The sequence below is a fragment of the Notothenia coriiceps genome, unplaced genomic scaffold (genome assembly GCF_000735185.1).
Source record: "Notothenia coriiceps isolate Sejong01 unplaced genomic scaffold, NC01 NC01_scaffold00018957, whole genome shotgun sequence".
NCBI classification, from domain to species: Eukaryota; Metazoa; Chordata; class Actinopteri; order Perciformes; family Nototheniidae; genus Notothenia; species Notothenia coriiceps.
The window spans coordinates 787-13,517 of NW_011351658.1; the positions used below are offsets into that span (position 1 = coordinate 787).

The 12,731-nt window shown below is 39.5% G+C and overlaps 1 protein-coding gene across 1 annotated transcript; it reads right to left on the reverse strand.

The window, feature by feature from the left end:
- Positions 1-564: 564 nt before the first annotated feature.
- Positions 565-12,280, reverse strand: LOC104951334 (C-Maf-inducing protein-like; the record flags this gene model as incomplete). Its single annotated transcript, XM_010777969.1, has 10 exons — positions 565-4,601; positions 4,857-4,927; positions 5,107-5,212; positions 5,314-5,460; positions 5,564-5,611; positions 10,179-10,319; positions 10,865-10,981; positions 11,839-11,946; positions 12,051-12,099; positions 12,189-12,280. Coding segments are annotated over 10 exons (933 nt in total), but the record flags the coding sequence as incomplete, so codon positions are not given.
- Positions 12,281-12,731: the final 451 nt, after the last annotated feature.

Genomic DNA, 12,731 nt, shown 5'->3' on the forward strand with positions numbered 1-12,731 from the left:
ATGCGAACCATATGCGAACACTCCAAAGGGGCGTGGCCAGCAGCAGCTCGGTTACATTTAAAGGGCCGGACCCAGAATCAGCACTTTAGTAACAGGGCTGAAATAGAGGGGTATGAGGCATGCTACAATGGGTGATCTGTTTGGTATTTTGAGCAAAACACTTCAGAGACATGTTTTGTATAGATATGGCCCTATACTATATTGTTCAAATAAAGCATAATAGGTGAGCTTTAAGAGTTAAATACACACATACACAGAATCTTTAAAATGCTATAAGACCTTTTGGATTATCATTACTGACATATTGATATCATTTTACTTTTAAAATAGTTAGAAATTGCATAAGCAACCATCTATAATCACATTCCAAGATTTGATACATTTTGAACACTGATTGATGTTTTTCGAGAGAATTTCCCTTTTTTTCCCTTCTTGGACTAAAAGTGAATAGCAAACCAAACTCTTACTACAGTAGTGATTACTGGTGTCAATAAAAGAGTGGTGGACATTTACTATCCTATGTCGTATACAGATAAAAAAGACATTCCACACACACAACTGAAACATATTCACAGACAATTTAATTTGGATTGAAATTATTCCACATCATGGTTTTTGCTGTTGAAGATATTTTTGCATTCTCATTACAACAGCCAGAGAGCAGCAGCAGCGGCAATAATAATAATAATAACCTAGCAGGAGAAGCAGATCAATGGTGGAAAAAAAGAAGAGAGAAACATAATGGGTGCAACCATTTCAAGCTCCACAAACATATTTTTTTTACAAGGAATTATGGGAAAAAAGAGTAGTCCTTTCAGTCCGTCAGATTTGTCAGGTTGTGCAGCATCTGACCCTGTTCCTTTTATAACAACTGCTAAGACTTGAACGCAGCTGTACACATGTTGGACATGGTAGAAACTCTTAAGAGCTAGAGTAGAATAATAAACATCAGAGAGATAATGTGGAAAGCACAGTGAGCTCCACAGAATACAGCGACACGACAGTATCATCACATGTTCCACAGTAACACAGCTTTCATTTAGGGATGCACTCCTTAGATGCCACAATGTTTTCTCTTTATTATTCCTTTTTTGTATTCTCTTTTGTGTCAGGGAAACAAATACATCCTTATAAAGAACATATGAACTGTCTTTTAGCCCTTCTCCACACTTACTTTGAATGTGCACAGATTACTCATAGTCACTTTTACAGAAGCCTTTTTACTGCTAAACAATTACCTATTCAATGAGAATATTTTAAGTAACTGTCAGTTTGACTTTCTTATCATCCATTATAATATATTCATACATGACCTTTTAGTGATAATTAGACATTTAATAGCTTTAAATTGCCACGTTTTGAAGTTGGAAAACATTTCTCCCAGGGAAGTGATCAGTAGTTGCCAAGACTCTGAACGTTGGATTTGCATTTACCAATCAGGGTGAACATATGCCGATGCCAATGTATGGCCGATGCATTGGTGTATCCCTACTTCCATTATAACCTCAAACAGTCATAGTCTGGACAAGTGGGGGATGAGTTCAGTGTGCACTTATTTAAAGGAACAGTTGGCTTTCAGGCCGAGTTAGGTGAGAAGGTTGATGGCATTCTTATCTCTTATTGCTTTCAATCTTCTCATCTAACAACCTTTAAAAAGTTCTTCTATTTTACAAAATATCAAAATATTTCTTTAAAATGTTTAGACTTAGAAAAACAGGATAAAACAAAATGACACTAAAGTTACACGGGATTATCTGATGTGTGAAAAGCAACAACTTTATTTTAAAATGATAACGGTCAGTCAGTGTGGTCCACCTCTGATATGATTATCTGGCAGTATTGGTACACATTCTTGAGGAAACAATAATTATTTGCAAGTTTGATTCAATATTAAAATGGGAAAACTTGAATGATTGAATCCCAGCTAGAGGCAGTGTCAGTCCAACAGTACCAGCATTGGTAATGGCTGTTTAAAAATCAACAACAATCAAACCCGAACTGCCTCGACCTTCAGGACCTGTCAGGACTCATAGCTAGATCTTGGCCACTATGATCAGATATCATTGGATTGGATATCTCTAATTCAGTCCTTAACCTCAGTGAGATAGTGATTTGTCCCTTTATCATATTTCAATCCTTTTATAAAACAAAAATAAAAAATAAAAATAGATCACACAGCAACATGTACATGCAAAAACAAACAAAAAACAAGAACACAAGAATTTGATTTAAGTGATAAAATAAAAGATTTTGGAAACTCTAAAGATATTATGAAAACATAATTTGTTAGATTACAGTGCACTTTGTGTGAAAAAAACACCACACAAATAAGATAAAGGCAACACCAGCCTGCCAATAAAAGGTGGAGGGGGTTGAACAAAAAATTAAAGAGAAGAAGGGAAGAGACGACTATATACACTTGTATATCATACAGGATATGAAAAAGCAGGAGGTCCTAAAACCGGAACCAAAGATGGCCGTACATAAACCGAATCTACAAGCCAAACCTATCATGGCACCTAATAAATAAGAAAGCATCTCATAGCGGACGGCATCCTTTCCTCTGCTGCAGCCGTGGTGTTGGTTTAACAAACCCTAAGCATTCCGGAGGTTGACACAAATAAATAAAATGGATGGGTGTAGTCAGAGCAAGGCTGACAGGAAAAAGAGAGGAAGTCTGACATGTCTTGCTTTTTCTAGGGCCAATGCAACCCAAACCACATCTAGACAGAGGAAAAGGAGCTTCTGATAAACTGGGCAGTTACCACATCATATGTAATGCTGCCACAATACCAGCAGGCAACATTTTGAGGGAATGCAGAAAAGCAGAAATGGCCAAAAAGGTGCCTTTTTCCTATCCTTTGTCCCCTATAGCCCGTGAAAGAATATGTACAATGATTTTGTCCCATCCACTGATGACAATTATTCACCCCAACAGCCTAAAAATGTAACCCATTTATGATGGTGTAATATAAGAACAGCAGAACAATTTAAAACAGGTGGTGTGACATATAGTAAGATACCAGTAGGCCACTCATCCACAGCTCCATTATAGGCACTGAGACTGCTCCCCCTGACCTCAGCTAGAGGTCAGAGACGTGAATCCAAACAGTGTCAGTGTCTATCCACAGGCAGCTTCCATTTGAAACTTTGTCAGTATTGAAAACACACTTATGTTTGCCCAAAGACACAAGTGCACAAACATAAACTGAATTCAATGACAAAGTTTGGCAAGTTGCATTTCTTCTTTTTATATCTCCGAAAATAGCAAAGAATAAGAAAAAACACAACTCTCAGATGGTGATGGTTCAGGTCCAGTTTGAGTCCACTTCACAGATCTATGTTACCATCATGACATTGTACAGAGAGATCTGTGTATGGGGCCCTCTTGGGGGGCTTGTGTTGTATCTTGCAAAGAAAGACAACAGGGCCTGTGTACTTCATTATGGTAAGGACACAATCCAGAAGAGACAGATTTAAGAAGGCTTTAAAAAAAACATATAAATATTAGGCAGTCCCAGACAACCCAACTACTGCTACACAACGGTTATTAAATAGTAATTGGAGATCATCAGTATGTACAGTGAAAACAAACGAAAAAGGAACAAATGTTGCCGTTGAACTTTCCTGCAGAGTTTCCAAACTGTTTCTAAAATATCATCACTGGGTGTTATCATAATATATATGTTTTATAAAGAAACACACAATATATGAAAGCACAGATGTCTGGAAAAATATGTCCATTCAAGTTGATAAAAACCTTCTTTCTTTTTTTTTGTGCGAGAACCTGTCATGAAAGACAAACAGGCACAGTCTTGCAACTCTTTGTTTCTAAGAGGCAGCACCTCTATTTCCCAATAAAACCTTTGAACATATTAGAATCACAACCTGAAAACTAAAGCCAAAGAGTGTGAGAGCGAGGACTGAGGTTCAGTTCAACACGTCTGCTTTGAGAGCTACTTCGCAGATCAGTTTGGAGAAGAACTGGAATGTAAGCTGCGGTATCCAGCTTTCATGGTACAAGCGCAGGAGAGAGAAACAGATGGGAAGGCTCAGATCTTCCTCACGACACACCAACAGCGGTGGGAGGGCATCGGCTGGAGAGCTGCACCTGGACTGGATATGGGAACTGAGAGACATCTGAAAGACTGGGCAAAAGCTCAGCCAGAGAAAAAGTGTCCTGCATGTCACAATGTAACAGCGGTTAGCTTTTCCTCTAATCATCAGGTCCTTGGAATATTGGTGAAAAGATAAGGGAAGCTGCAAGTCAATAAAGATTTCTTGTTTAGAAAAAAAGTGTTGCTGACAGTTGATACCCAGTGATGATGTCATTACAGGGGTTGTGATGTAGCTTGTGAAGGCTCTTCCTCTGGTCACATCAGATGATATTTACGCAGGGATGATGTCACATGTCCTGGTCTAATGATGGGCAACGATGGAGATGACATAACTACACAATCTTGTCATGAATTGGAGCCTGTGTGCAGTGTGTGCATATGTTGATGTGTCTGCCTGGTTGTGTGTAAGGGTTGAGTGAGCCTGGTTGATCACCAGGCCTCTGTGTACCGAACATCAACGTCTTTCAGGTTAGGCAGTTTGGCCTGCAGAGAAAGACATAGATGAAAGGAAACTGCATCAAAACCTTGAAACATACACTTACTCCGTTTCCACTATATCAGTTTAAAGTTAGCTCAAATTTCAGAACACATGCATATTATCCCTGTTACCCCAAGACTGATAACAATTTATTGTTAAATAAAGAGTGTAAATATTAAGTCCCTTTTGTCATTACAGCTGCATGTAAACTATTACATGTAAGTTTATATGAAAATATAAACATTGTGTTACAGTACTACCTTGAGGTCCTCATATGTGTCAGATGTGAGCTTGGTGCTGTTCATGTTCAGACTGCAAAGACTCTTCATGGCTGAAAAAGAAAAGTAATTAGCATCAGCCACAATGAACTTCCAGATTTACAAAGCACTGACTGACACCGTTCACATGCTGTCCTTGTCCTCTGCCAGACTGCTCATTCTGTTTAAGCAATGATGATCTTGTGATGCATAAAATTCAGTTAAGGTGTTCATTTTGTGTGTGTTTTCTTACAACTGAGAGCGAGCAGACCAGCATCAGTGACTGGAGTCTCACACAGGTTCAAAACCTGAAGACAGGCCAGATGCTCAGATAACAACCTTAACCCTGAATCCCCAAACTAAAAGAACAAAAAGATAGACAAAGACGGGACATACATTAGACATGTATTGGATCATTAGTTATTACTAATGTGACTTTGTAGATGTGTTTGTGCTGTACCTGTGTGGACCAGAGGTTGAGCTGTTTGAGTGAAGGCAGTTTGATGAGCTGCTCGGCACAGGCACTGGTTACGTTGGTGAAGGCCAGGCTCAGGTTCTCCAAATTCCCAAAAGAACCTGAACTCAACAGACGGGCAAGGTCTGCATCCTACATGTGAGGAAAAACACATTCTATACTGAAATAGTTAACACAAGTATTTCTATCTAACGTGTCTCTGTGTGCTGCAGTGAAGGCATCAGTTTAATCTCACCGTGGATTTTGAGGGCAGAGTAAGCCGGGTGGGGCCTCCTTTCCTTTGCTGAAGAGACAAAAGACAGAAAAAAAGATGGCGTCTGAGCTCAGCAGCCTGCAGAAATATTTTCAGACAGCAGATGGTGTGTGTGAGCAGCTGATCCATGTCATTAAGAGGAAAAGGGATGCAGGTCTTAAACAAAATAATGATTAAAATATTACAGTGCCATGTTTTGTCCTCTTACACATACTATATAATTTACTCTAATTTAATCACACTTATTTAATAATTGAGTTATATAACATATCCCTTTTGTTTGATGGTGTGAAGGATGAATACATTGCGTACATATTTATGAACACAGCTGCTTCAATTAAGATTTGTTTATGTGCTATGCATTAAGTATATCAGTTATCTTTCCTTTGTGTTTAAGTATGAATAAAGTGCACATTCATTGGTTGCTGCCTTGGGATAGCTCTACAGCTCTGCAGACAGAACTAAGTGTGTGTGACTGAGTGTGTGAGGCCTCCAGCATTTAGCTGCAGATAAACTTGCCTTTCAGTGTTCAGTTTTCGAACACATTGTTTTGGTATAGTGCAAAAGCATTAAGACCTCATAGTAGCTGCTTCCAACTGATCCTCTTTGATTGCAATTCACTTAAAATTGAGTGACCAACGTTGGCTTCTTTTTCAAGTTTCTGTGTTTTCAGCTGTTTTGTTGCTAATTTTGAAGAAAGAAACTATTTTTTGAATTTCATCTGTAATAACATCATTTTTTTAGTAAGTTTTAAGTAATATTTATGAAATTAAAATTTCATTTTTAAATCTCAAGTACCCCTTGAAGTAATCCAAAGCACCCATAGGGGTACTATTACCACCATTCAGGAGTAGGCAAATGATGATAAAAGCAGGCGATCGGCAGAGGTGACAGGTTCACAAACTTGACTTTATGTCCAACAAAACATGACTAGCTGTGACTTGATGATGGCAGCATATCATGTTGGCTTCTTCCTGTCTGAATATTACAGGCTGTTTCTGGTGGCATAGTCATTATTGTCTTTGCCTCTTGTAATGATCATCTAAATATTAGAGAGTCTATTTCCCCTTTGCCCTGCATCGTGTGCATTCTTTGAAGTTGTTTTAAGATGGTCCTTGGGATATGACATTTAAAGTAAGCCACTGTAAACTGACTCCAAAATGGAGAGATCTCTGTCATTAGCAGATGTAAACCTGTGTTGAAAGAAGCTTACATTGAAAAGCTTCTAAGACATACATCTGTTAACACGATGAAGAGAGTGTAGCATCAATCATTTACTCTATGTAGGATAGTGTTGCCACAAATAGCACAATTGTGAACACTTTTATTTTTTGAATCATAATTTAAAAAAAGTTAGTCAATAAAAATGTCAATGAAAGGCAGTGGAGGATAAAAAAAAAAAAACATAAAACAACAGGTGTGATTTATTGTACCATAATCGTTACAACAGTTGAATATCCAACCAGGACTGAAGAAACTCTAAGTCAGCTCTGGGTTCACGTCTCTTCAACTTGGTTGTGCTATGGATGAGTGCGAGCTGAAACAACATGTGTTGAGTTCTTCTATGGTGAAAGGTAAAAACGATAAGAGGCATTCAAGCACAGACACTGACGTTGACAATGTAGAAGGGTTCAGACAACCAAACCTTTGTTGTAATTATAACTATAGGTGTGACTCATTACCCGCAGCTACAAAGCTTTACTGCCATATTATTTTTCCTTCTTGACCTCCTCCTTATTCTCCCTGAGTCTGCTTTGTCGACGAGCTGTGGAGGGTTGATAAAAGCTCTTGTATTCACAGCGTTCATCCGAGAGAAAAACGGCCCCTAATAATTGTTTTAATGAATAACTCATCTGCCGACTGCTTTGCATATTAATCGTTTGTTCAACAAAAGGCCAGAATACAGTGTGCCCTTCCTTGTTTCTCAAAGTGCAAGGAAATGTCTTGATATTACATGTTTTGTCAGTCCAAAACCTCAAAATATACACCTTAATATGATACAAACAGAAAAGAGTAATTCTCTTTAAAATTTGACTTAAAAAGGACATAATGATGCTCATTTTCAGGTTCATCTCTGTATCTTGTGCTTCTACTGTGACATGTTTGCATGCCTTAATGTTAAAAATGTATTTTTAAGGAACTAGTATTCGAGCCCATATTTGTAGAAGGAGCACTTCTTTACATGTCTCAACGAGAACATAACATTCATTTGGCAGACACCAGTCAAAGTTCAGTGTCTTCTTCAAGGACGATACATGTGGAGAAGTTGTGGCCTTCTGGACAAACCTCCTGTACGATGATAACTGTTCATACGTGACACATAATTCTTCTAAATGAACCTTGTGACTGCTCTTTGTTTCTCATCTTATCCAGTGCATTCATACTTCTTCACTTCTGGGGCCTTTAAGGTCACCTATTATGCAAAATCCACTTTCATGTATTTTATACATAAGCATGTGAACAAAGATTCTCTCTCTTTTTGTCCTGATCCATTTCTATAAAAGCCTGTCTGAAAATGAGCTGATCAGATTTTGGCCACTTTATGATGTCATAACGATGTTTTGGCTTGTGTAACCATTAGCCAATCACCAACCAAGCAAGGTAACCCCCCCCCCCCCCTTATCACCTGAAACTCCTTTTAGAGCATCATTGTGTTGTTTTTAACCAAATATCTCCCAGAGGGGCTTGGGGAGGGGGTCCTTATTTTCATCTAAAGCAGTGTTTCTCAAAGTGTGGTCCGCGGACCACTGGTCCGTGAGTATATTGGTAACATTTCACATTTGAAATAAATAAATACATTTAAGTTTTCCGCACTCTCGCGGGAATATCTCCGCAATGGAGCGAGCTTAACTTTTCAGGCAATTTGTAATCTGTTCAAGACAATGTGTTTTTTTTAGTGAGTCGGACATAAACTCCGTAATAAATGTAGTCTACATTTCAAAAGAGATGTAAAACCTATAAGCATTTTAAATTGCATTTGAACGAAATGCCTATATAATCTGTAGTTGAATTTCTATTGTTGATTTAATGTGTGAACGAGGCGATATAGAGAATATCAGGTTAAGCTGTCATTATTAGGCTGTAATTTGGGCCGGTTGAAACGTTAAGACTCTATAAATATATATAATATGAAATAATGTTACATTACATACTTGCCTCTGCATTGGATTATTATTAGTTTTAGTAATAACCTAATTAAGAACTACCTGAAAGCAGAAAATAATTGCAGGCTGATAGCAACAGAGAGGAGCCCGTGGTTGGGGAAGTTCTCCTCCTGCATTCTTAAACTTTACATTAAAATGTATCGTCTGCACATATCGAGAAGACGTTCATACTCTGCAATCAGAGACTTAATTGTTTTTAATCCACCAAAAACCTCATATGAGGGTAACACAAGTTTTTTAAAACATAAATCAATGTGTGTCTCCGCAGCGGGTCATTCTGTCTTTGTTCTGGGACTGGTGCTGCTGGTGTTGTGGAGAAAGCAGACTGCTCTGACGGCCTCACTCAGACTGCCACTCTCATAAACAGCTGATATTAACACGCTTCAGTGCGCAGCAGTGGCCTAGCCAGGAATTATTGTGTGGGTGGGCCTGGAGAAATGTAGGTGGGCCAGGGGGAGACTTATTAAGCGTGGGGTCTGAGCTGAAACTTCAGTAATGATTTTATTTAATTTTTAATGCACTAATTAAATATAAGCATAAACTAGCAGTGAAAACAAAAACATAGGCACAGCGGCCTCAGAATGTGTGTAAAACTGACAACCACATGACTGGCTCGGCGGCCACAGGTTGTTTATCCTTGACAGTCGCACAGTGGGCACACACTGAGAGTCTTTTCCTAGTCAGCACATGTGTACACACTTCACTGCCGACCTCAAGAAGAAATAAGACTTTCATTCACTCACGGCAAAACGTACTTTACTTACAAATATACTCACGGTAAAAAAAAGCATTCCTAATTCCATTGTCATGAAGGTGGAATCTAACTATACCCAGAATAAGTTTGATTGGATCCAGGCTAGAAACATGTTTATTTCTGCTGTAAAGTTGGGCATTTTAACATGGGGGGTCTATGGGAATTGCTCCTTTCTGCATCCAGCCCCTGTCGGCCACTAGATGAACTGTAGTTTGTGGCTCTTCCTTCTGGGCTTCCCGGCTCTGCCCCAGAGTTTGCCGCTTGTCAGGAACATCAAAATCGCTATGACGTGCTGATTGGCTGTGGGTGGGCCAGACGTCCATGTGGCCCAGGCCCACCCGGGCCCACCCACAGCTATGCCACTGGTGTGCAGGTGACGAAACAAGATGCATTGTGGGACATGAGGTTTATTGGCACTGTACATGTATAAAGCGGCATTAAACGTATGATAAACTTGTAATATTCTTTGCGAGCTCTTGCGGGCCACATAAAATGAGGTGGCGGGTCAGATTTGGCCCACAGGCCTTAAGTTTGGCACCCCTGATCTACAAGTACAGCACCCACGTTCACTTCAGGCCTCTAAGAAAGTAGTGTGTGTGTGTGTGTGTGTGTGTGTGTGTGTGTGTGTGTGTGTGTGTGTGTGTGTGTGTGTGTGTGTGTGTGTGTGTGTGTCCCTCACCAGTTCTTTGAGCTCTCTCTGTCGGTCACAGAGCTGCTCGTACATGCGCAGCCCCACCTGGGTGCTCTCCAGGGTGGAGATGATCTGCAGCTGAGTGTCTTTGTTCTCAATGATGTTGTACTCCAGCATCAGACACAGGATCTGAACACACATGAACACACATACACTGTAAAGGTAAACATTTCTTTTTGGGTGTGTTGATCAGTTTTGTCTAAGCCCATTAAAACTTGTACATCTGTGCAATTATACTTAAGTGCAGTCACTTTAATCAGCTTTGTTACAAAAGCCAACTAAAGTTGCAATGATTTCTTAATGAAGTGATTTGTCCACAGTAACTGCAATCTTAAAGTGAAACTGCCAACCGGTGTCAAGTCTTATAAATGCTTATACTAGTATTTCGAGTTGGCAATGTTGATCGGGCAAAATAAGAAGTTAAACACATCGAGTAAAGCCCAGGTAATTTGTGATGGACAGTCATACAACACAGGACAACAAAATGTTTCACATAAAACTCAAATAAATTACGTAAGTATACAAACATGTATACAAATACTAAAAACCATACTATACTACAAGAAAAAAAGACAATGTTTATTAATAAAACAATTAATATAAACAAACATGGTCTTCCATTGATGAAAGAGAAACTTCATATAAGCATTTTAGGGCATGGTCTGAATACTTACCTCCACCATGGTCTGGTTTCCACGCAGGGCCAGCAGCATGCAGGGACCCAGCTTGTTCTCCGCCAGCGAGAGCAGGAATTTCTTGGTCTTATAGCAGGAGCCCATCAAAATATGAACCTGATGGACATGCAGAAGGGGAAACTCAGCAACATCCAGTGGTGGGCCGTCATGGCCAGCAAGGCCTTCCCTGGCCTAAACACTATCAGACTCCCTGACTAACCTTTTAATTAATTTTTTCATTAACATGTATTACATTATTTTGAATAGTCTATTCTAATCAATAAAAACCGGAAGCTGGGTTGTAGCTCTCACACACTCTATATGAAATCTCAGTTTTTGACAAAAATGTATGATGGATTATCAGTAATAATTTCAAAGTGACACAGACACATTGGATTAACCTTCATCAGCGCTTTAATGCGTTTTCATGCCATTGAACACAACTTTTGATCAGAAACAGCAAAAGGTAAGATATTTTTGCCGTTTTGGCACAGTAAAGCTGTGTGATGTCTGGGTTTGCTTCCCCTGCCACGAGTTTTGATCACTCAGTGATGATACTTATACCCCTAGAATCTCTGGAATCTCAGCTTGCTGATATCTTGTTTGTGCAGATCCGATAAGTAATAAAGTATTTCTACCGTGAGTTTTGTGCTAAGTGCGTTAGCATTTTTTCGCTCAGGGCTAATTGCGAGGCTTGGTATTACCCTTGTGTTTTGTTTAGCTAAAAATAGTTCATATCGTCAGTTAGCTGAGTTTCTTCCTGTTAAGTGGATATGACACATTAATAGGTTGTTAAATGTTAAGAAGCCCTGAGACACAGTTTTGTGAAGAAAAAAAAGCCTGCAGCCCCCACTTAACAGGTTAATTCAGGTAGGAAACTACTGAAGGCCTAGGTGTGAAATGCACGCTTACTGCAAACAAAGAACTAGCTGTCAGATTGGAGTAGAAGGTTGACTTTGTGTATCAACACCCACCATACTGGCAAACAGCTCTCCATCGTCATCGCAGGCCACCCCTCCTGGACTGTAGAGCTGGAACCAGCCATCTTTACCTGAACGCACACTGAGGAGGCAGGAATGGACCTAACGGAAAAGGGAGAGAAACACAGAAGACTTTCTGTTGGTGAATCTCATCAAAACACTTTTCTGTAAGCTACAGAGGTCAACCTGCAGAAACACAAACTCACCTCCTGCCTCGGGTCCTCAGCAAACCTCTGAATTACATATTTCAGTTCCCTGTTCAGACAGAAACATTAAGACACATGTTTCAAAGTGGAAACTTACTAAATCTGTGCAGAATGGTTTATTATATCTGAGTTACTTACTTAGTGAATTTGGCATGTGCAAGGGCCCTGGAGAGAAGACAAAGAGAGATGGGAGATATGATAAAAACAAATATATTCCTAATAGGAAAGGTTCATTTCATGCATTATTTTCGGGCAGTTGTTGGGATTCTATTCTTTTTAAGCCATAGATTCTTATTTCAAATGTCACTCTTTTATTGTGGAAAATCCAAAACCACTTTCTATGCCCTAACCCAGAAGTCTTCCGTCTTAGGACAACCATCTACAAAAGACATCAGTCACTGTAACTCAGACCTGTGACTTTGCCATGTCACACATTGATATGAAAATCCTTATTTTAAAACAGTAGCGGCACTTTGTTCCTGCTCTCTTCTCTTTTGGCAGGCCTCTCCTCCTGGTTCTCTCTTGGCCCGGCTGGAAGCCCTCGACTGCAGCTACGCATCAAACCACTCTCCGATCACTGGACTACTATTTTAAATGGGGCGCTATTATTCTTTTTTGGGTTCTCCCTTTCCTGTAATGTGTTTTATAGGTTATTGTGCATGTACATTTTCTGCAGATTCT